This window comes from Taudactylus pleione, unplaced genomic scaffold (genome assembly GCF_031769625.1).
Source record: "Taudactylus pleione unplaced genomic scaffold, aTauple2 ptg000377l, whole genome shotgun sequence".
Taxonomy (NCBI): Eukaryota; Metazoa; Chordata; class Amphibia; order Anura; family Myobatrachidae; genus Taudactylus; species Taudactylus pleione.
In genome coordinates, this window is record NW_028284778.1 from 5179330 (window position 1) to 5203982 (window position 24653).

At 47.7% G+C, this 24653-nt stretch overlaps 2 protein-coding genes across 5 annotated transcripts in view; one reads left to right on the plus strand and one right to left on the minus strand.

Moving 5' to 3' along the window:
- LOC148508068 (uncharacterized) overlaps window positions 1–11429 on the minus strand; it is a 33008-nt gene extending 21579 nt beyond the window's left edge. For 3 of the 4 annotated variants that reach the window (XM_088445224.1, XM_088445222.1, XM_088445221.1), the window contains exons 1-2: window positions 11334–11429; window positions 9561–9703 (exon numbers count right to left, since the gene is read on the minus strand). In XM_088445224.1, the coding sequence (XP_088301350.1) occupies window positions 9561–9703; window positions 11334–11400 (210 nt within the window). In that variant the 5' untranslated portion in view covers window positions 11401–11429. Of the gene's footprint in view, window positions 1–9560; window positions 9704–11143; window positions 11210–11333 lie in introns of those variants that run through there. The other variant, XM_088445223.1, reaches the window with a different exon arrangement.
- LOC148508066 (uncharacterized) overlaps window positions 1–24653 on the plus strand; it is a 251333-nt gene that overhangs the window by 144353 nt on the left and 82327 nt on the right. The window lies entirely within an intron of this gene.

Consider the following 24653-nt stretch of genomic DNA (forward strand, 5'->3'; position numbering starts at 1 on the left):
GAAGCAGCAGCGGTCGCCGCAGCGCAAAAAGAGGGGGGGTTCGGGGAGGAGCCGGGGACACAGGAGCAGCCGCCTGGAGTACAAGGGGGGCTGGGGACGAAGCAGCAGCGGCCACCGCAGCACAAGACTGATGGGGTTGGGGGAGGACAAGGGGACACTGGAGCAGCCGCCTGGAGGACAGGGGGGCCATGGACGAAGCAGCAGTGGCCGCCGCAGTGGAAGAAGGAGCGGGTTGGGGGAAGAGCTGTGGGGACACGGGAGCAGCCGCCTGGAGGACAGGGGGGGCCAGGGATGGAGCAGCAGTGGCCACCGCAGCAGGGGGTTGTTGAAGGGTCCGTGGACACAAGAGCAGGTACCTGGAAGAGAAGGGACAAAGCAGTACGGCCGCCACAGCGCCGGGAGGAGCCAGTGCAGAGGACGGCCAGGGACACAAGATCAGCCGCCCAGATGAGAAGGGTGGCCGGGACGCCGCAGCGCCGGGAGGAAGGGGTTTTGGTTGGAGGGTTCGGGAACACCAGAGCAGGAACCTTGAGGAAAGGGGGGGCCGGGGATGGAGCAGCAGCAGAAGCCACAATGCCGGAAGGAAGGGGGGGGGGGGAGATCAGGGACAACGGGCAGCTGCGCTGGGAAAAGATGCGGCGCCGGCTACACGGGGGGACAGCAGCAGCTGCGGTTAGCAGGAGTTGCAGCTACTGCAGTGTGGATGGTCACACATGCTGCCCGATCACTGCTGGCCACAGTGATCGGGACACAGCATTAGGAACACGCGGCTGTCCTTGTAGCCGCACCAGGAGTCGGGTGCCGCGGATTGTCCGATCACTGTGGCCAGCAGTGATCAGGACAAGCTGGAGAGGCAGCCACAGTTGCAGGGGGACCGGGGTGTCCCTCTGACATAGGTGGCTGTGGGAAGATTCGCTTCCCACAGCCGCCTAGTGGGCACTTCTGACTGGTCGTATCAGATACGACCATGTCAGGGAAAGCCCAGCCTGGTGTGGTCGTATCTGATACGACCGTGCCAGGCAAGTGGTTAAAGGAGGATGCCCCACTACAGCGTTGTCCAGCTGGTCTCCACAGCCGGAGGTAAGGACTGCAAAAGACACGATACCCCGAAATTGGGAAATCGCCTTAACTGCCTCCCCGTTTGTCCGGCTCCAACCCTGGGTCCCCAGTGTAGCGGATAGCTGAGCTCTGCTGGCGCACACCGTAATCACCGAAGCAGCAGCACAGGCGCCCATTAGGACACCCAGCTCTACTTGCTCTGATGAAAGAAAAAAAATTAAGAAATCATAAAAATAAAGCATGTCTAAAGGTGCACCAAACTCAAACTGTCTGCCTTTGGCTGGGGGCGGGGTATAGGGGAGGAGGACCGGGGCATCCTGGGAACTAAAGCTTTAACTGTTTGGTGCCCAGTTAGCTTCAACCGACTACACCCTCCATGGTTATCCCTGTGGATCCCCTATGGACCCTGAAGAAGAAATCTCTATTTTACAAACACACATCTTGTAACAATCTCCTATATACAGGAAAATCTAGAGTATATAGTATTTCCTGCAGCTCTGACATCTTTGTATCAGTGACAGAAACAAAACAACATACTGCAAACAATCTAATAACTCCCAACTCCAATGAGGACTCTGGGATTGATACTATAACTAAGGCCCTCATTCAGACCCGGACGCAAGTGACCGTTCGTACGTTCGGCGTACGTAAAAAAATATTTAAATTCAAGCACTCGCTCGTATTTTCGCAAGCAGACAAACATCCTCCCCAAACTCAAGCGACCCCTCCTCTAACTAACGAGCGTGCCAAATAGCGAGCGTACATCCCCGAAGTGGCTTGAAGGGAACGCACGCACTAGTACTACCCGGAAGTTGGACTGTCAGATTTCGATTAACTACTCGTTTATTCTGCCTACCTCCCTCAATCGTATCATGCCAATCAATATATCAATTCGCTAAATTGTTTTTTTTTTTAACACAATGCAATAAACTTTATTCATGTCCGTGTTTGTGTTTACCCGCAGAATACGTATGGCTTAAACATTCGCTTTTAATTGTCAAAATACATGTTAGCCTCAATTAAATAATTGTTCTATTTGTTTTTCTACCCGCATATTTCCCGGAGTTCATTTCTTTATTTAAATTTGCTTACGCATGTCACTGCATCAAGCCTATCATAAGTCTCAAGAGATTTCTGGCCTTGTCGAACACATGACTCATACACTAACCAATAGAATTGGTCCTGTTAATTACCCAAATACATTAGCCAATCAAAAAATTTTGGGGCACTTTATTAAAAATGATTTTTCATAAAAACACCATTGCCATCATGAGAGCCTCCGCATTCACCAGGCGCGAGCTGCTGGTGCTAACGGAGGTCATGGATAGGCGGATCACCAGCCAGCCTCCACCCATCACCAACCGCGAAAAGCGTTCCGCATATGCGGAGGTACGGGCCCGCCTGCGCTCCTTCGGCTCACGCCGCCAGATCGGGCAGCTGGATCGCAGGTGGTCGGGCCTGCAGCGGCGGACGCCCCGCTTGCTGGCATGCTTTCGCATGCAGATCGCCGAAAGTAAGTTTTATGGATTGTGGTTTTCATGTTTGTCTTTGTGGCCCTAACTGCGTGTGCATGTTTTCCCTGTATTTCATGTTTATTCATTGTACTCATATCTGCATGGCCATGTTTTCCCTGTATTTCATATTTATTCATTGTACTCATATCTGCATGGCCATGTTTTCCCTGTATTTCATATTTATTCATTGTACTCATATCTGCATGGTTCGTTTTTTTTGGGGGGGGGATTCGAAAATGGTTTTTTTCGCGGATTTGTGTTGAAACTAACCACAATTTGTTTCACATCTTTTAGGGGCCCATCGAAGACTACGCCGTCAGCGTCCGGCCAGACGGCGCTCACGGCCACTCTCCCCAACCCCCAGCCAACACTCCACTACCAGTAATTCCCCTATTCCCCACTCCTCCCCAGCCTTCAAAGACCCTCAGGCTGAATTTTCGGGCCTCCTTCCCCTCCGTCCCAATTCCCCCTCTCCTCCAACCACCCCTCTTAGAATTACCCCCTCCCCGATCTTTGGGGAATGGAGGCACCTCCGAGGAGGACGATGGAGGGCCTTCCGGAGCTGGCGTTGTATCTTCCGGTATGTTTTTCTTTGCGTTTTTTTATCGACACAAACTGTTTGTATGTAATCATGTGTGGTTCCTTTTTTGGGGGTTTTTGGCTACACTTTTGGGGATTTTGGCGATTGCCTTTACCTGTTACTGCTGATTTCAACATACACATATCACACCTGTCGGAATTTGTACATTGGCCTTGTATTTTTGGCCTACACCATTTTAGTTTGATGTGTTTTAATGGTGTAATTATGTTTTGTTTTTTTTGTTGGGTTTTGGTGTGTTTTTTAATGTGGTTTCAGTATTGTTGTATTAATCCCCACACTTTTCTCACCCACAGAAGAACAGAGGCGTCGGGCAGAATTATCCGCCTGTGTGGCCCGGATGCGCCACCATATAATCGGTGTGCTGGTGGTCCTTGACCATATGTCGGTCCTCCTTAGGGATTAGTTTTTTATTTTTATGGCCCATTTTAAAAATAAAGTGTTATTTTCGAAGTAACGTTCTGGCTCATTCGTTTTTTCTAAATCACAGATTGTTTACCCTGACATAAGTAGACTGTTCCTGCAAGGATTTCCATTTTTTGACACTAAGATTGTGTGTTGTATTTTTATGTAAAACAGCCACAAGAAACACCTAACAGTAACAATCTAATTTCCCTTTTTTGGTGTAGTCACAATTAGATATTACTACATTTTACAGGTTCCTAGTTGGGGTGCAAGCTGCTTAGGCCAATCTTACGAAGCCAAATGATTGTACAGGCTTCCTTTGGGTGTTGGTTTGGACCCTGAAAACATATTACATTTTAGCTCAACTGGCGTCAGTACTGGATTACCCCTTAGTCAAATGTAACGTGTGTGAACCTGGTTACACTTGCTTGTAACGTTCCAAAAAAGGTACAACATTTCACTCTCAAAACATTTATTCACAACATAACTGAAAAATCAAAGTGGTCACTCACAAACAAAACACACAGTGATAATCACATATACAACACATACCAACAAAACCAAATAAAAAAACAACAAATCAAGAACTGGTTGACGAAGGACCATGCCAACACGATTCCACAAATATGGCGTTGCAATATGGGTTCCAGAATATATCCCCAAAATGTCCACATACAGGTTTTTTAAGGGTAGCAGGAAGTAGTCATCGTTGGAGTGCCAAAGATTATGTCAAAAAACAGAAGATGGAGAAAATAAAAATAAATAATTAGATGTTCTCAAACAAACCCTACCACATTAGGTATAAACACTGTTGTTTTGTCAATAATTACCTAAAAAATCTGGCCACCACATCATCGCGTATGGCCCCCCCACATACTGACCTCCGACCAACCTCAGGGGGGCCATCCTCAGGTAAGGCATCCTCTGGCTGCATTGGGACACCACTCCTTATGGCGATGTTGTGAAATATCCCACACAGGACCACAATTTTCGAAACCATATCCGGCAAATACATGAGCTCGCCACCAGAGCGGTGGAGGCATCTGAATCGGCCTTTTAAAAGGCCGATACAGCGCTCCACCACTTGCCTGGTGGCTGTAAGTGCGGAATTATACTCACTTTGTGGCCCTGGTGTGGGAGCCAAATAAGGACTGATCAGCCAGGGCGTGCAAGGGTAGCCACTGTCTCCTGTGAAAAAGAATAGTCAACATCAGGCTCACTCTGTATGAAGCTTAACATTGTTATGTACTAAAGGTCTCCACTTACCCAGAAGCCACGCATCACCAGCTTGTAGGTTGGTTAATTTGTGCCATATCCCTGATTGCCGGATGACGAAGGAGTCATGTGCACTTCCTGGTAATTTTGCATTCAGGGACAGGATCTGGAGGGAGGCATCACATACCACCATTACATTGAGGGAGTGATAGTGTTTCCGGTTTCTAAATATTGCCTCCAGCCGTGCTGGAGGCTGAAGTGGTATGTGAGTACCATCCACAACCCCTATGATGTGTGGGAAGCCAGCTATTTGGTAAAAATTGGCCTTGGCCACACTAAGGGCACCCATATCCAAAGGCATTTTAATAAAATGATGGAGGTGCTTGAAAAGTGCCTCCATCACTGCCCTCAGGATCCGGGAAAAGGAGGATTGTGAGATGCCCGCCACTATTCCCACCGTTGTTTGGAACGATCCTGAGGCACAGAAATGTAACACCGCCAGAAATTGCGTAAGTGGTGGTATTGCTGTAGGACTGTCAATTTGCCGCTCAAGATCACTCTCTATTAATGAGAGAGTGTCTATGATGATTTTTGGAGGAAGACGGTAGCGTCTTAAAACCTCATCATCGGGCATTCCAAAAAGGGTGACACGTGTTCGAAATATCTGGGGCCTTGCACGCCTACGATGCCTACGCCTGGGACGAGATTGAGGTTGGTCGGCTTCCGGGAGCAGGGCCAGAACAATCCGACCCATATCAACCTGAAATGGCAAGATTTGAATGTCAGGCTTTTTACCCCCCCCCAAAGATTATACTTTTTACTTAGCTTGAAGATACCATCCATTGATGCTTACATGCCGGGGTATTGTCATGATATGTTGAAACTGGAAATAATCACAACATAAATATACATCATTTTATGCTGGCCATTTCAGTTTCAAAAATGTAAGCAAGACAAAACATAAAAGGGGACACACACAAATTTGGGCAAAGAGCAAAACGACATTGCGCACACTACGTCAAATTGAGGCCCAATGTAAGCAACAAATGCTACCGAGAAAACACAAACTATTTTAAGGGATGAATAAGCATTTCACAAAGCGCTAATTAGTTCGCAAATACAAGTCACAATAGTAAGTAGTAAAAATGCGCTAATTAGTTCGCAAATACAAGTCACAATAGTAAGTAGTAAAAATGCGCTAATTAGTTCGCAAATACAAGTCACAATAGTAAGTAGTAAAAATGCGCTAATTAGTTCGCAAATACAAGTCACAATAGTAAGTAGTAAAAATGCGCTAATTAGTTCGCAAATACAAGTTACAAAAACGCAGCGTAACAAAAAAAAACAGATTTCGGATTTGGAAAAACAAAGGTTACATGTGTAAGGCCAACCAAAGTTGCGTAAAGACAAACAAGAACATTTCCAAAACAGTTTAACAAATGAACTTACCAAGAGATAATATATAAGAATCCGGATCAAAAGGTCTTTGGGGCAGAGCCAAAATAAAACCTAAGAGAGATGAAATGACGGGAAAAAAATATAAGAAAATTCTTAACCAGAATGAGAGACAAATTGCCCCAAAGTTAGACTTCCCCAAACTTACCAAAACTGAAAACGACCAAAAAATTACAAAACGAAAACAAACGAACGGAAATCAAAAAACGAATATATCCAAAAAAACTACTTCCAAAAACGCAAACTCCTACACCAGCCAACAATCAACTCCAACCAACGTAACCTCCAACATTCAAAAAACGCCACCTCGAATCGAGACGCCCCAAGCCATAAATAGTGTTTCGTTTCCCGCACAAATTAAGGAGGGATCATAGGAACGCACAATCAATGATGCGGCCGCAAAATAAGGAAGCATGTATAAATACGTCACGAGACAAAAACAAAATTCTGGTGTATTTCTTGTTTGAAGCTCAGACATGGCTACAGACCAGGGAAACAATGGACAACAGTCTGGCGGTAAGTATTTCATGCATTTTGACTCAATGATTAATTATAAACATAATATTGTGCAAGTTGTGAAGTTGAGAATTCTCCAAATTTACACAAATAGGTGAGGAGGATGACATGGAAGAGGCTGCTGGGCCCAGTATTCCGGGCAAAGCTGCCAAAAAGAAAAGGCAGCCACAATTCACAAGAAAGGAGATGGAGGTTTTGATTCAGAAGTGTGTGGACATCCTGCCACAGGCAGACAGGAATATGAGTTCAAGCCAGAAGTGGAGAATGTGGGAAGAGGTAGCCGTTGAGGTCAATAGGGTGGGTGATTATGTCCGTCTAGCCCGGGATGTCAAACGGCGGTAAGTAAACACTGGACCACCCTAAAACCAAAAACAAATAAAAAATAATGGTTCCTTTTTCACCCACAGGTGGGGCGACTTCAAATATCGCCTGAAACAAAAAATGGCGGACAGGGCTAGGCATGCAAGGGGGACAGGTGGAGGTCCCACCCCTGTGTCATTGGAGTTGACTGATTTAGAAGAGCTGGCACAGCTGTGTGTGCAGGCTGTGGAGGTGTTTGGCGTGTCCAACATGGATACGGACATGCCAGACTTTGCGGCTCCTCATGTTGTCCCAGGTAAATATTGTGATGTCACCAACTCTGAAATGTTATTGTGCCAATATGTAGATTCTAATGTGAGTCTTTTCTCATTTTTCCAACAGAAACACAGGCGGATGAGTCTGCTCCAGAGGGGAGCCTTAGCCGCAGAATTTCGGCAGGCTCTGCAGGGGATGAACCAGTACATCCGGCTGAGGACCCTGCAGAAGCCAGTCCAGGGCAATCCCCCTCGCAGGCAGTGTCCCTCCTCACAGAACTCAATTTAAAATCTGATTTCCATACGGAGATTCTGCAGAGGATGGACGCCAGTCTGGTACGGGTGGCTGAGGCCCTGGAGCAAAATGCTGCAGCCAACGTGACCATTGGTCAGGCCCTGGCGGAAAATACCAGGGCCAACATCCGCATCGCCACTGCCCTGGAGTAGCTCGTTCGCCAGCACATGGTGGAGCAGACCTCCCTTCCTGCCAGAACATCAGGATCCTCCACCTCTGGCACAACATCAGCCAATCCTCCAAATGTGCCTAGTCCAGAGGCCACAACATCTGCCTCTGGACAGGCCAGCCTGATGACATCCCGGACCCGGTCTGGCGCCCTCCCTCCCCCAGCCAAACGGCCGAAAAAAACGGTGACAGCATTGGCTACTTTTCCCACACTCCTTCTGTGCTTGCCTCATATTCCTTTCTGGCCAAAACTTCCCTCTCCTTTCTTGTGAATTGTTTTTAATTTTTGCATTTCCGTTTACCAAAAATTTATTGTTTGCACAATTAATAAATATTGTGGAATGAACACTGCCAAAAATGTTTTAGTGAAATATGTGCATTTATTTTTTGGGGGATACCAATAAATTTACAACAAATGTACGACTTTGTATTCTGACATTATTGTAAAAATGGGTTACATTTAATCCGGGCCCACAAGCCAACAATGTTCAACCTAAAAAATTAACGTTTAAAACATTACCTAAGGAGGAAAAATCACCTTGCAAACACAAAATGAGGCACCAAACCTAAACATGATGACATTATTGTTACAATAGTCCAAAAACAACACATTGCGGCCAAAATACACCCCCACAAATGTACACTAATTGATTGTGTAATCCAGACATTAGCAGCTATGATTTCCACCTGCGTTCGGTTTTGTGCTATCCAAAAAAACTGCTTTCCAAACACATACCAAGCCAGGGTTTCAATCAAACACTAATTTTCTGACAAGCCGTGATTAATCGATGCTACATCGTGGAGTGCCGGGACGGAGTAGAAGCCATCGCCACTGTGGTTGAGTTATCCAGCCCCTAAGCTGTGCGAGCATTTTGAAGGGAAAGAGGATCATCCAGTGACGTATGAGTTGGTACGAACACATTTGACGTTCACATTTGTTAATGTATGTACGCCCAAAAAACGCCTCGCCACGCCTGCGTTTTTCCATCTCCTCCCCCGTCAACACCCAAAAACGCCCTGTTCTGTCAATCACATTTGACATGTCACTTCCTGTACGCTATTTGACGAACGAGACAAAATAAGCTTGCAATCTGCCGTACGCACATGCGCAGTGTTACACCGACGCATGCGCGGTTAGTCAACATCGGAACGCAACGAGCGGCTCTGAATCAGGGCCTAAGACCGGCTCACTGCTGCTCGTTTATTACTATAGATATAAGTGATGTCACTGTGACACTCCTAGATCCTCTCACCTCTCCAGTCATGTCCCTGTATTATTACTATAGATATGTGATGTCATTGTGACACTCCCAGACCCCCTCACCTCTCCAGTCATGTCCCTGTATTATTACTATAGATATAAGTGATGTCACTATGACACTCCCAGATCCCCTCACCTCCCCAGTCATGTCCCTGTATTATTACTATAGATATAAGTGATGTCACTGTGACACTCCCAGACCCCCTCATCTCCCCAATCATGTCCCTGTATTATTACTATAGATATAAGTGATGTCACTGTGACACGCTCAGACTCTCTCACCTCCCCAATCATGTCCCTGTATTATTACTATAGATATAAGTGATGTTACTGTGACACTCCCAGACCCCCTCACCTCTCCAGTCATGTCCCTGTATTATTACTATAGATATGTGATGTCACTGTGACACGCCCAGATACCCTCACCTCCCCAGTCATGTCCCTGTATTATTACTATAGATATAAGTGATGTCACTGTGACACGCTCAGACTCTCTCACCTCCCCAGTCAGCAGATAGAAGATCTCCAGGGTGAGATGTAAGATCCGCTCAGTCTTGGGACTCCCGTCCTTGTCCATCCTCAGTGAATCAGTGAGAATGTAGAATGTGTAATTAAGACTCTGTAACCACACAGCTGGACAGTCTAGGAATAAATATAGTAAATATAATAGACATCACAGAAAACACACATAACACAGTTATATATGTAAAGCTGGCCACACACTAGACCAACTTTCATCCAACTAGTTGATTGGTTGGAATGAAAATCTGGTAAGGTATGGGAGTAAATGATGATCAGCAATTTGTTCCTAAATGCCATAAAATAGATTAAAATGGTCGTTCAGACAAGTTTGTTAAATGTTTGCTCTAAACAATTTGTTCAAACAACAGTTTTTGTCCATTTTCCTGCGTTTGGGAGCAAATTGCTGATTGTCATTTGCTTTCATACCTTACCAGATTTTCATTCCAACCAATCAACTAGTTGGATGGTTGGACAGAAAATCTTACAGTGTATGGCCAGCATAAGCCTCTCCTTTCCCCTCAGCCATAGAGCCCTGGTCAGTGTCTGTCAGAGGTTCCTGTGACCCAGCCCCATAAGGCTCCTCAGGGGCAACCACACAGTGCTGTACTGCATAAGGTTACACCAATGCTCCTCTCCTGGCCGGGGGTCTTATTCCTCCCAGACACATATTTGGTGCAATTTGCTGCACGTGAATCTTTTACAAACACATGAATTAGCGATTTGGGTATTGTTTACTTTTGTTTTAAATGTATTATAGAAACTGAGTGAGTCTGTGACTATACGGAGGTCATACAGATAACAAGGGTGTGAGGGGAGAGTACACAGGAGAGCAGAAGGGGTGCAGATATTGGTGGAAGGGAACTAACAGGAATACAGAGCACACAACAGGGGGTGTAACAGCTGTACAGAGGTGTCAGTAACACAGGAGAGGGGAAAGGGAACAGAAGAGGTTAATAACACAGGGATAGGACAACAGGCAGCCCAGTGGACATGCAAAGCGTTACTCAGTACAGAATTCCATCAGTTATTCTACACAAATGATGAAATGACAAATGACCGCACTTCAGATGTATGTTACATGTGTGACCAGCCTGCCGGGCGTGTGTGTGCAGTGTAGGGTGGGGTGAGACATGTCCGGGGGATAATCAGTGACACTCTGAGGATCTGGGGACTGTCACAGCCACTGGCTGTCTCTGAGAGAGTCTCTATTGCTCAGGATAACAAGACGCCCTGACAGACAGTAACAGCTCAGGGAGTGCAGCCCATTGTTACATGGCCTGTTTGTCCTTCTCACACATCCTTCCCCAGCTCTTGTTATGCATCATCTGGTATATACATACATGTTATATCTACTATGTGTTATTCCTTGACCACTCATTATTGTTATTATTACACTGCAGCTATAAACACAGGCTGCTGCCCCTGTTTAATAATAGTAACAGGACACCACAGGCTGCTCCCCCTGTATAATAATAGTAACAGGACAGCACAGGCTGTTCTCATTGTATAATGATAGTAACAGGGCACCACAGGCTGCTCCCACTGTATAATAGTACTAACAGGAAAGCACACGCTGCTCCCCCTGTTTTGTAAGACACTGCAGGCTGCTCCCTCTATATAGGACATCACAGGCCACTTCCCCCTTATAGTATGACACCGCACACGGCTATCCTACATAGTAGGTCACTCCCCCTGTATAGTAGGAGACCACAGGCTGCTCCTCCTTTATAACAATTATAAATAGCATTACCTGCTGCTTCTTCCTGCTGGGACCATCCGGAAGCTGCAGTTATAGAAGATGAAACGCTCCTATACATAACCACGCCCCACCCCTCTCATCTCCGTGTACCTATGGCTCCTGCCTGTCCAGCCCCTCCTATCATAGTGACCGCCCTCCTCTCATTCACCTCACTGCGTTGATTGGCAGCAGCGAGTAGCCAATCAGGCGGTACAAAAGTAGGAAGGACGTCCTGTAACCAGCAGCAATCGGCAATTGCCGCTCACAGCTTCATCACTAAAGCAAAAGCTGTGCACTCTAATGGTGTCCTCATGTACGGTGACCGGCGGCCATATTCTTATAGTCTCCCAGTCACAGAGCAGTGGGGGCGGAGCCACAAGGGCTTTAGCTGCCATTTTCTTATAGATATTCATGACACAGCTGCAGCCAGGTAACGTGTCCTGTATATATTATATTATTATTATATAGGGGAGAGGGGACTGTACAGTGATATATGAGGGGGAGTAACACAGCTCCCAGCACACACTGATATGTGGTATTATTATATAGGGGGAGAGGGGACTGTACAGTGATATGTAAGGGGGAATACCACAGCTCCCAGCACACACTGATTTGTGTTATTATACATGGGGAGGGGACTGTACAGTGATATATGAGGGGGAATAACACAACTCCCAGTACACATTGATATGTGGTATTATTATATAGGGGGAAGGGGATTGTACAGTGATATATGAGGGGGGATAACACAGCTCCCAGCACACACTGATATGTGGTATTATTATTATTATATAGGGGGGTGGGGACTGTACACTGATATATGAGGGGGAATGACACAGCTCCCAGCACACACTGACTGATATGTGGTATTATTATTACATATGGGGGAATGGGACTGTATAGTGATATATGAGGGGTAATAACAGCTTCCGGCACTCGCTGATATGTGGTATTATTAGTGTTCATTCTAGGTCAGTTAAGGTGTATGGCACTCCAGCGCGCGCCTCACTCTTGTGGACTTGCCCAACTAAGCTGCCCCCAAGCTCTCCCTTTTCTGTGAATATTCACCAGCGTTAAGCGCTGCACCGCAATTTTTCCCACCTGAGGGAGACTGCAGTCTGTGGGTAGGGACACCACCCGGCATGTTGTTTTAGCGGTTTGCCAACAGAGCGCCGCCAAAGGGGCAGGGCGCATTTTGCCATTTGAAATCGGGCAGTTCGCGGCACCCCACTAAAATAACTGTCACAAGCCGTGGCAGCGGCTTGTTTCCCACCGGCTCGGGACCTACACTGACTCAGAATCCGGTTCCACTGATTACCAAGCACTGGGGATGCTGCAGAGAGTGACTCATACTCCATATGCTGCTGATTGGCTGCTCCTCCTATTTGTAGCTTCCAGATTCATTCCCCCTCGCTGGTTATAGAGTTTCCTCCTACCGGTCTGGTTGTTCCAGTTATCCTCCGTGATTGTCTTCACTTCAGCCGCCGCTTCTATTTACCACTCTCCGTCTCCCTCCACGCTGCCTTCCAGGCTTCAGCAGGTAGCTCAATTATTCAAGACTGCTGTTCCACTCTGCTCTGATTGCTGTTAGCTTGCTGTCTGTTTTCACCATCCACATGCTGTGCTCAGTGTATGCAGGCCCAAGCCTTTGGGTCCGTGCTTCCTCTGTATAATCAGCAGCTACAGCTTTCTCAGCCCTACTGTGTGTAATCAAACTGTACATAAACACCTGAACTATTCACCATCCACATGCTGTGCTCAGTGTATGCAGGCCCAAGCCTTTAGGTCCGTGCTTCCTCTGTATAATCAGCAGCTACAGTTTTCTCAGCCCTACTGTGTGTAATCAAACTGTACATTTACACCTGAACTATTTTCAGCCTGTGAAATCCTGCCCTCCTGGCAGGCAACTCATCTAGCCAAGAAACCCTGCCCTCCTGGCAGGCAACTCATCTAGCCAAGAAACCCTGCCCTCCTGGCAGGCAACTCATCTAGCCAAGAAATCCTGCCCTCCTGGCAGGCAACTCATCTAGCCAAGAAATCCTGCCCTCCTGGCAGGCAACTCATCTAGCCATGAAATCCTGCCCTCCTGGCAGGCAACTCATCTAGCCAAGAAATCCTGCCCTCCTCGCAGGCAACTCATCTAGCCAAGAAATCCTGCCCTCCTGTCAGGCAACTCATCTAGCCAAGAAATCCTGGCAGGCAACTCATCTAGCCAAGATATCCTGCCCTCCTGGCAGGCAACTCATTTAGCCAAGAAATCCTGCCCTCCCGGCAGGCAACTCATTTAGCCAAGAAATCCTGCCCTCCTGGCAGGCAACTCATCTAGCCAAGAAATCCTGCCCTCCTGGCAGGCAACTCATCTAACCAAGTTTTCCTGCCTTATCTGTTGAAACACTTTTCCATAACATTATAACCGGCCAACTTTGTATTTAAGTCTGTGCGTTCCGTGTCCTTCATTATGGAGCAGGCTCAAAACCCTGCACATATCCTTGCCGCACAGATCCAAGTGCTTACCCAAAAAGTTCAGGAGCTCTCTATAAGATTTGAGGATGTTCGGGCATCCACTCCTGGATCCGTTCCCAAGGACCCTAAAATGAATCTCCCTGGAGACCGTACTCAGTTCCTGAACTTCCGTGAGAGTTGTAAACTCTATTTTCGTCTCCGACCTTTATCTTCTGGATCCGAGACTCAGCGGGTAGGATTAGTGATCTCGCTCTTACAAGGAGATCCACAGACTCGGGCATTTGGTCTCGCTTCAACACATTCTGCACTTTTATCAGCAGATGCCTTTTTTAATGCTCTTGGATTATTATATGCAGATCCTGACCGTAGTTCTTTGGCCGAATCCAAGCTGCGGGCTCTTCGTCAGGGAAAGAATCCTGCAGAGGATTATTCCTCAGAGTTTCGGAGATGGGCAGTGGATTCAGGATGGAACGACCCAGCATTGTGTAGCCAATTCCGCTTGGGTCTTTCAGATGCCATCAAGGACATTTTGGTGCAACATCCATCACCTGAGTCCCTTGACGACTTAATCTCTTCAGCCATCCGTATTGACCGTCGCCTCAGAGAATGCAAACGAGAACGCAGTCTTTCTGTACAGTCGCCTCAGTCACCTTCCTGGCTGCTGGCGGAGGACTCTGAGGAACACATGCAACTGGGAGCTTTCCGGCTATCACCCAGGGAGAGACAAAGATGACGATCTCAAGGCCTCTGCCTATATTGTGGAGCTAGAGGTCATCCACTGAAATCTTGCCCACATAGGCCAGTAAAAGATCAGGTCTGAATGTAAAAGAGGAGTTACATTTAGGCCTGGCATCTGTTTCCTCCAAAAATTCGTTGCTAGTCCCTGCGGTGGTAGATCTGTCGCAATCCGTCCATTCCGTATCGGCGTTTGTGGACAGCGGTGCTGCTGGGAACTTCATGGACTTATCATTTTTTCATTCCTTAGGTTTAGCTGCAGTTCCTTTACCTCAAGAGGTTCCTATTTGTGGGTTAGATGGTGATCTGGTGGCTAATGGTCTTATCAAATTCAAGACACCACCTCTTCGTCTCTCAGTTGGAATTTTGCATTCGGAGATGATTTCTTTTTTGCTACTCCAGTGTCCTTTTGCTCCCGTCATTTTGAGGTTTCCACGGTTAATGACCCATAATCCCGTCATTGATTGGATTACGGGGGATATTGTCAAATGGAGTACAGCGTGTCAAAATTGCTGTTTATCTACACCCATCCGGACGGCTATCTCTTCCAGGACTTCCTGCTCAATACCATCTTTTTGCAGATGTTTTTTCTAAATCAAAGGCCAATTCTCTACCACCTCATCGTCCGTATGATTGCGCCATACAGCTGTTACCAGGAGCCAAGTTACCCAAGGGTCATCTCTATTCTCTTTCTATACCTGAGAATAAGGCCATGGAGGAGTATATTGCGATTGCCTTGGCTAAAGGATTCATCCGTCCTTCTAAATCTCCGGTTGGGGCTGGTTTCTTCTTCGTCCAGAAGAAGGATGGGTCATTACGTCCTTGCATTGACTTTAGGGCATTGAACGAAATCACCATCAAAAACTCGTACCATTTGCCCTTGATCTCGGTACTTTTTGATCAGCTCCGGCAAGCTTCCATTTTTTTCCAAGATTGATCTCCGTGGAGCTTATAATTTGATCCGGATCAAGACCGGAGATGAATGGAAAACGGCTTTCAATATGCATACGGGGCACTATGAAAATTTAGTTATGCCGTTTGGATTGGCTAATGCTCCAGCAGTCTTTCAAGACTTTATCAACGATGTACTCCGGGAGTTTCTTAGCATTTTTGTGGTTGTTTATCTCGATGACATCCTCATTTACCCCTCACTCCATGCACCAGCATGTCAGTCAGGTCCTATCTAAATTGAGAGAGAATTTGTTATTTGCCAAGTTGGAGAAGTGTGCGTTTAATGTGGAGCAAGTATCTTTTCTTGGATATATTATTTTTCCTCATGGCTTCTCCATGGATCCTGGAAAGGTTAAAGCAGTATTGGACTGGGTTCAGCATACTACATTGAAAGGCATTCAACGTTTCCTTGGTTTTTCCAATTACTATTGGAGATTTATTGGCTTGTTTTCCTCCATTGTTGCCCCCATAGTAGAGTTAACCAAGAAAGGTGCGGATGCTTCTAACTGGCCTAGTCAGGCAGTTCGGGCCTTTGAACATCTCAAACTTGCTTTCACCAGCGCCCCTGTTCTCAAACATCTGGATCCAGATCTGCCTTTTGTGGTTGAGGTGGACGCCTCTGAGATTGGGGCAGGAGCTATTCTCTCTCAGAATAATCAGTTGGATGGCAAACTACACCCATGTGCAATTTTTTTCCACGTAAATTTTCTTCAGCCGAGTGTAATTATTACGTTGGGAACAGGGCGCTGCTTGCCATTAAGTTAGCTTTTAAGGATTGGAGACATTGGCTTGAAGGAGCCAAACACCGGATCTCTGTCCTCACCGACCACAAAAATTTGGCATACATTGAATCTGCCAAGAGGCTTAACTCCAGCCAAGCACGATGGGCACTATTTTTTACCAGATTTAATTTTCTAATTTCTTTTCGACCCGGATCTACTAACATCAAGGCTGATGCATTGTCCAGGAGTTTCACTCCTGTCCAACAGGATACTGTGATCAAAGAATCCATCATTCCCAGATCTTGTATCCAGGTGGCTTTATCTTGAAATTTGGCTGAGGATCTGTGTTTCAAGAGGATTCGCCTCCTGGTAGACCGTCCAATCGCCTGTTTGTTCCTGTAAATTTGAGAAAAGCTGTCCTACAGGACTTCCATGTGAGACGGGCTTTCGGACATCCAGGCATCAATAAGACCATTGAATTAATGTCTCGTGCGGTTTGGTGGCCGTCTTTGGCTTTGGACGTTCGGGAGTTTGTTTTGGCATGTGAGGTTTGTGCTCGTAACAAGACTCCTCGTACCCCACCATCAGGATTACTGCTTCCTCTTTCCACACCAAAAAGACCCTGGACACACATTGCGATGGACTTCATTGTGGACCTTCCTCGTTCTGCTGGCTGTTCAGTTATTTGGACTATCGTGGACCGCTTTAGCAAAATGATGTACTTTATTCCTCTGCCAAAATTGCCATCTGAAAAAGAACTTTCTGTCCTCAACTTGGAACATATTTTTCATTTGCATGGTCTTCCCTGTGACATTGTTTCCGACCGTGGGACGCAATTTGTTGCACTGTTTTGGAGATGTTTCTGCACTGCACTGGGTATCAGTCTCAGCTTGTTTTCAGGATATCACCCACAGTCTAATGGGCAGACAGAACGTGCTAATCAAACCCTGAAGCAATATTTACGGTGTTACGTCTCAAAATTCCAGAATGATTGGGTGTCTCATCTTCCCATGGCTGAATTTGCTTTTAACAATTCCTGTCACTCTGCATCTTCAGTTTCACCCTTCTATTGTGTGACTGGCCAACATCCTCCGGCCAATTCATTTGATTTATCATTCTCCAGATCCTCTGATGCAGGGACTGTTTCCAGATTCCGTAGTATTTGGGCCAAGGTGCATCATAATCTCCTCAAGGCATCTCTCCATTCTAAGAAATTGGCAGATAGACATCGGAGGCCTTGCACGTTCAAAAGGGGGGACTTAGGACCTCATTCAGAGTCGGTCGAAGCGGCCGCACGGTTGTACAGGAAAAGGGGCCGGATATGCAAATGATTCCCTCGCAAGTTGCGTCCCTAAGTTCGAATCGGTAGCTGACCGACCAAGGGGAGGAAGCGGTCGGAAGACAAAAAAATACGCCCCCTTCTCGTACGCATTACACGTCATCTCCGGGCATATAAGGATTAATCGAGACCATTGGGAACCATCGGAACTGGTCGTAGAGCTTAGGGTTGACCATACCCTCTCTTAAGCTCTACGATCATGTCAGTGTAAAAACCTCCCATGTCACATGTGCCATGACGCTACTTTGTTAATTATGCACTCCCATAAACCATATGCACTCCCATAAAACGCCGTTCGCATAATGAGGCATGCCTGCGTTCGGATCTCCACTCCCCCGTTTTCAAGCACCTTCCCCTGTTACCACCCACAAACGCCTCCATCTGTCACTCAAACTACCGACCTGGCTGTGTTCAAAGAGAGAGAAATTTCTGATCGTAGCGGCTAGTTTGCACACGCGCATTGTGAACTTTACACATGCGCAGTATAGCGAACATTGGTGGCGTACGACCGTGCGGCCGCTTCGACCGACTTTGGATGAGGTCCTTAGTGTGGCTGTCCACTAGAAATATCAAACTCCGGCAACCCTCTCACAAATTGGGTCCTCGGTTTATTGGTCCTTTCCGGATCATTTCTCAAGTTAACCCAGTTGCTTTCAAACTCCAACTACCAAATTCGTTAAAGATTAACAACACTTTTCATGCCTCTTTAGTCCATAAGTCAGATAGATTTGGGAACTGGAGTTCTTTCAGGCCTGCTCCGGTGGTGGTCCACGTTCAACAGAAGTTTGTGGTTGAGAAAGTGCTGGATTAGTGAGTATCTAGAGGTCGGTTACAGTTTCTGATCCATTGGAAGGGCTATGGTCCGGAAGAACGTTCCTGGATTCCAGAAGATGCCTTACATGCTCCCAGGTTGAAGAGGATGTTTTTTCAGGAATTTCCCTTTAAACCAGGCTCTGGGGGTTCTTCAACCCTGCGTCAAGGGGGGGTTACTGTCACAAGCCGTGGCAGCGACTTGTTTCCCACCGGCTCGGGACCTACACTGACTCAGAATCCGGTTCCGCTGATTACCAAGCACCGTGGATGCTGCAGAGAGTGACTCATACTCCATATGCTGCTGATTGGCTGCTCCTCCTATTTGTAGCTTCCAGATTCATTCCGCCTCGCCGGATATAGTTTCCTCCTACAGCTCGGTCTGGTCGTTCCAGTTATCCTCCGTGATTGTCTTCACTTCAGCCGCTGCTTCTATTTACCACTCTCCGTCTCCCTCCACGCTGCCTTCCAGGCTTCAGCAGGTAGCTCAATTATTCAAGACTGCTGTTCCACTCTGCTCTTATTGCTGTTAGCTTGCTGTCTGTTTTCACCATCCACATGCTGTGCTCAGTGTATGCAGGCCCAAGCCTTTAGGTCCGTGCTTCCGCTGTATAATCAGCAGCTACAGTTTTCACAGCCCTACTGTGTGTAATCAAACTGTACATTTACACCTGAACTATTTTCAGCCTGTGAAATCCTGCCCTCCTGGCAGGCAACTCATCTAGCCAAGAAACCCTGCCCTCCTGGCAGGCAACTCATCTAGCCAAGAAACCCTGCCCTCCTGGCAGGCAACTCATCTAGCCAAGAAATCCTGCCCTCCTGGCAGGCAACTCATCTAGCCAAGAAATCCTGCCCTCCTGGCAGGCAACTCATCTAGCCATGAAATCCTGCCCTCCTGGCAGGCAACTCATCTAGCCAAGAAATCCTGCCCTCCTCGCAGGCAACTCATCTAGCCAAGAAATCCTGCCCTCCTGTCAGGCAACTCATCTAGCCAAGAAATCCTGGCAGGCAACTCATCTAGCCAAGATATCCTGCCCTCCTGGCAGGCAACTCATTTAGCCAAGAAATCCTGCCCTCCCGGCAGGCAACTCATTTAGCCAAGAAATCCTGCCCTCCTGGCAGGCAACTCATCTAGCCAAGAAATCCTGCCCTCCTGGCAGGCAACTCAGCTAGCCAAGAAATCCTGCCCTCCCGGCAGGCAACTCATCTAGCCAAGTAATCCTGCCCTCCCGGCAGGCAACTCATCTAGCCAAGAAATCCTGCCCTCCGGCAGGCAACTCATCTAGCCAAGAAATCCTGCCCTCCTGGCAGGCAACTCATCTAGCCAAGATATCCTGCCCTCCTGGCAGGCAACTCATCATCTAGCCAATAAATCCTGCCCTCCTGGCAGGCAACTCATCTAACAAAGTTATCCTGCCCTCGCAGGCTACTCTACAAAACAAGTTTTCCTGCCTTATCTGGTGAGACACTTTTCCATAACAATAACTTAGCCGGAATGCTATATTATTGATAATTAGAGGATAAGGGACTACAGTTGTATATGAGGGGGGTTAAATCAGCTCTTACCACAGACTGATATGTAGTAATATTATATAAGGACCTTACGGGAACAGTTGTTTAACTTTAGCGCGAAAAATGCAACCTTGCTGTGTCAAACGGCAGAAGGTAATGGCATCTTACTGTACAGAGAGAGTGGTCTGTTGTGTCCTATACTGTATAGGTGGAGCTGCCGATGGTGTCCTACTATACAGGGTGAGCGGCCTGTGGTGTCTTATACAGTGGTAGCAGCCTGCATTGTCCTACTGCACAAGGGGATCGCATGTTTTGTCCAACACTGTACAGGGGGAGCGGCCTGTGGTGTCCTACTATACAGGAAGAGGGGCCTGTTGTGTCCTACTATACAGGGACAGCAGCCTGTAGTGTCCTTTTATACAGGGGGAGCAGTCTGTAGTGTCCTACTATACAGGGGGAGCATCTAGCAGTATCCTACTATATAGGGGCAGTGGCCTGTGTCGCTTATTGCGGCCTGTTGTACTCTACTATACAGGGGGGAGCATCCTGTGTTGTCCTACTATATAGGGAGAGCAACTTGTGGTGTCTTTCTATACAGGGGGAGCAGCCTGTGGTGTCCTTCTATACAGGGGGAGCAGCTTGTTGCACTGTACTATACGGGGGGAGTGGCCTGTGGTGTCCTACAATACAGGGGGAGCGGCCTGTGGTGCCCTACTATACTGGGCGAGTGGCCTGTGGTGTCCTACAATACAGGGGGAGCGGCCTGTGGTGCCCTACTATACTGAGCGAGTGGCCTGTGGTGTCCTACTATACAGTGGGAGTGGCCTGCGGTTCTACTATACAGGTGGAGTGGACTGCGGTGTCCTATTATACAGAAGGAGCAGCCTGCTGTGTGTCCTACTATACAGTGGGAGCAGCCTGCGGTGTCCTGCTATACAGGGAGAGCGGCCTGTGGTGCCTATTGTGGCCAGTTGCGCTTTATTTTTCAGGGGAAGCATCCTGTGTTGTTCTTCTATACATAGGGAGTGGTCTCTGGTGCCTTATCATACAGGGGGAACAGCCTGTGGTGTCTTATAATACAGGGGAGTGGCCTGTTGAGCTCTACTAAACAGTGGGAGCGGCCTATGATGTCCTACTATACAGTAAGAGCAGGCTGCGGTGCCCTTCTGTACAGGGGGAGCAGTCTGCAGTGTCCTATACAGGAAGAAAAACAGACAAATCACAAGTGCACAACTCCAAATTACTCATTATATCTAAATATATATACATTATGCAATAAATTTTGCAATCAATAGAGGTTTTTAGCATAACCATGGCCAAGGTTATGGGCCTACCCACCATATCCAGGTAACCTCTGTAGGGTAGGTCCCTAACATACTAGGGTTCAAATCCAGAGCGCAGGACACCCCTAAATTGTCACAGCCAAGCCACCCCAGGGCATCGCTATAATGAGAAAAGTGAAGTAAGAAAGGTAAGAGCAGCTGTGGCTGCATAGAAAGGTGAAAATACAAAATAATAAAAACAAACAGTAAAATGTTAAAATTGTGCAAAAAAGGAAGAATGTGTTATAATGCGATGCCCTGAAGCAGACCTACCAAAGCAATCCAGGGGACCCACGCCCCAAAAATCAACCCAAAGTTGCACTACAGTATATAACTTGTAGGATTTATCTCAAATTGTGCCTATTATTAGTGTGCATAACAATACCAGACCCCATGCTTTTAAACCAATAAGGGAGGGGTGCTAGTCCAGGCTGAAGGCATCTCCTTTCCCTCAGGTGTGCAATGAAGCACATTAAATGGAGTGTATAGAAAGAGAAGCCTGCTGTGTTCTACACTATACAGCAGGTGCGGCCTGTGGTATCCTACTATACAGGGTTATTGACTTGTGGTGTGCTACTGTACAGGGTTATCAGCCTGTGGTATCCTACTATACAGGGTTAGCGGCCTGTGGTGTTCTTGTTTACAGGGGGTTCTGTCTGTTGCATCCTACTATACAGGGGGGTGCGGCCCCTTGTATCCAACTATACAATGGGAGCATCATGTGGTGTCTTACTATACAGGGGAAGCAGCCTGTGGTGTCCTACTATACAGGGGCAGCGGCAAGTGGTGTATCCTACTATAAAGAGGGAACGCCCTCTGATGTCCTACTTTTAAAGAGCGAATGGCCTTTTGTGTCTTACTATACAGGTAGTGCGGCCTCTGGTGTCCTACTATACAGGGGGTAGTATTCAATGTAGCACCCTGCACCTGTCACGACCCGTGCAGTTCCTCTTTCTTGCCTGGGGTGTCGCTCTCTGCTCTAGTGCTTTTAGCACACACTGGTCTGTATCTCAGCAGATTGTGGTATCAGCTGATGCACCAGAGCAGAGGGCAACACCCCAGGTAAGAAAGAGGAACTGTATGGGTTGTGACAGGTGAAGGGTGCTAGAATAAACACTAGGGGGAGCAGCAGATAATTGTGTCCTGCTATACAGGGGAAAACGATCTATGAGTGGCGTCCTACTATATAGAGTAAGCGACCTGGGGTGTACTGCTATTCAGGGGAGCGGGTCTGCAATGTCCTAATATATGGCCTGTACAGGGGGAGTGGCCTGTAGTGTCCTACTATACAGGGAGAGCACCCTATGGTGTCTTGTTTCTATTATAAAGGGGACGCAGCCTATGGTGTCCTATTATTGTTGTTATATAGGAGAAGTAACATTTGGTGCCCTCATAATTTTATTTTACAGAGGGAGCAACTTGCAGTGTCCAATTATTAGTATTATACAGGGAGAGCGGACTGTGGGGGCCTGGTTTCATTATAGAGGGAAAGCTGCCTGTGTTGTCCTGTTATTGTTATTTTTCATATACAGGGGGAGCAGCCTGTGCTGTCCAATTGTTATTATTCTTATTACGATTATTATTATACAGGAGGAGCAGGCTATGGAGTCCTGTCATCATTATTATAATACGGGGGGAGCAGTGTGGGGTGTTGTTATTATCGCAGAGTAATAATAACAGCAATGAATGGTTAGGAAATAACACATACTAGGTATAACATATATAACATATGATACATAACAGGAGCTGGAGAAGGACACAGACAGGCCATGTAACAAAGGGCTGCACTCCCTGAGCTGAGACTGTCAGGGTGTTTTGTTATCCTGAGCAATAGAGACTCTTTCAGAGACAGCCAGTGGCTGTGACAGTCCCCAGATCCTCAGAGTGTCACTGATTATCCTCCAGGACATGTCTCAGTCCACCCTACGCTGCACACACACGGCCGGCAAGCTGGTCACACATGTAACATACATCTGAGGTGCGGTCATTTGTCATTTCTACTTCAGGGTCCATAGGGTATCCACAGGATAACTTGGGGTATAGGTGATGACGTCAGACATCGGGCACCATAGAGTTAAGTTTTCAGCCTCCCAGGATGCACTAGGGTCCCCCTCCTATACCCCGCCCCCGAGCCAAGGCATCTCAGTTTCGTTGGTGCCCGGCTCGGAGTCGGATGCACCTGTTTAGAGGGGGGCTAAGGATAGCCCCTGAAGTTTTCTACAAGGCAGCTGTGGCTGCTCATCTGGAAGTACAGCATGGACAGTCATTCTTGACGTCCATGCTGTCTTCCCTACACCCCCACCGGTACCAGAACGCCGGTACTGATCCGGGGATGCTGTTAGGCATCTGGGGTAACAGCTAGCGGTGACCCCAGATGTTTGGGACCATGGCCGGATTTAAGGGGGACAGCAGGTAAGCAGCGGGGTCCTGCGGTGGGTCCCCGCTGGAACATGGTCCTGAGTCCCCAGGCAGGGGGCTCCCTGGGGACTGGCTGCAGCATGGAGCCAGGTTATGGACCTGCGTTTCTCAACCGCAAGGCCCGGAGTGATTTTGGCTCTGATCACTAGTGATGTCAGTGGGGCCGGCTTCTGACGGTAGGCGTTCCCTTGGGAACGCCCCCGTCTGGGAGGCACGCCCCCGTCTGGGAGGCACGCCCACCAAAGGGGGCGTGCTGTCAATCAACATCGACAGCACGCCCCCTTTGATCAGACACAACGAGCGAAGGAAAGTCCTTCGCTCGTCGCGTCTCGCGCATGCGCACGACGGAGCGCCCTCCGTCGTACGCATGCGCAGTGCACACCATCGACCCACTTGCGAGCGGACAGCCGCTCGCGAGTTGGTCTGAATCAGGCCCAATGTCGGCAGTGTTTTTTATTAACGCGGCCAATTACTGTCACGGCTCCGGTTCAGGAGCCGCCCTGGGCTTGTCTCGCTAAAGTGCTTACAACCCTAGTGGGCCAGTTAGCGCTGCAACCTGCTTTCCCTCAGATGGGATTGTCCCAGCAGTCAGTGGTGTCGTCACCCATGCAGGGGTTCCCGAGACAACTGATTGTAACCCACAGTCTCCCTATTTCCCCTCCTCAGGTCTCTCAGGAGCCTGCGTGGGTTAATTCCCTGACAAGTTCTGTACAGCATTTGTCAGACGTGTTACAAGGGGAGTCTGGGTTGCGGCCTCATAAGCGGCCGGTGGCGTCTCTGTCCGCTCCTTATGAGGATGACGAGGGGACGACCGATGATGAGGAGATTCTGGATCTTTCAGACCAAGAACCTCTCCGTACTAAAGAGTCGGACGCTAAGTCTAAGGTTTATATACCTGGCCTTATTCGTGCAGTCCGCACAGCTTTAGTTATTGAGGATGATGAACCTCCGGTATCAAAATCCAAATATGCCTTTTTCAAAGATGTTAAGGGTGACGCCACAGTGTTTCCTCTTTCGGGTCAATTGGTGGACCACTTAGAGGAAGCGTGGAAACATCCGG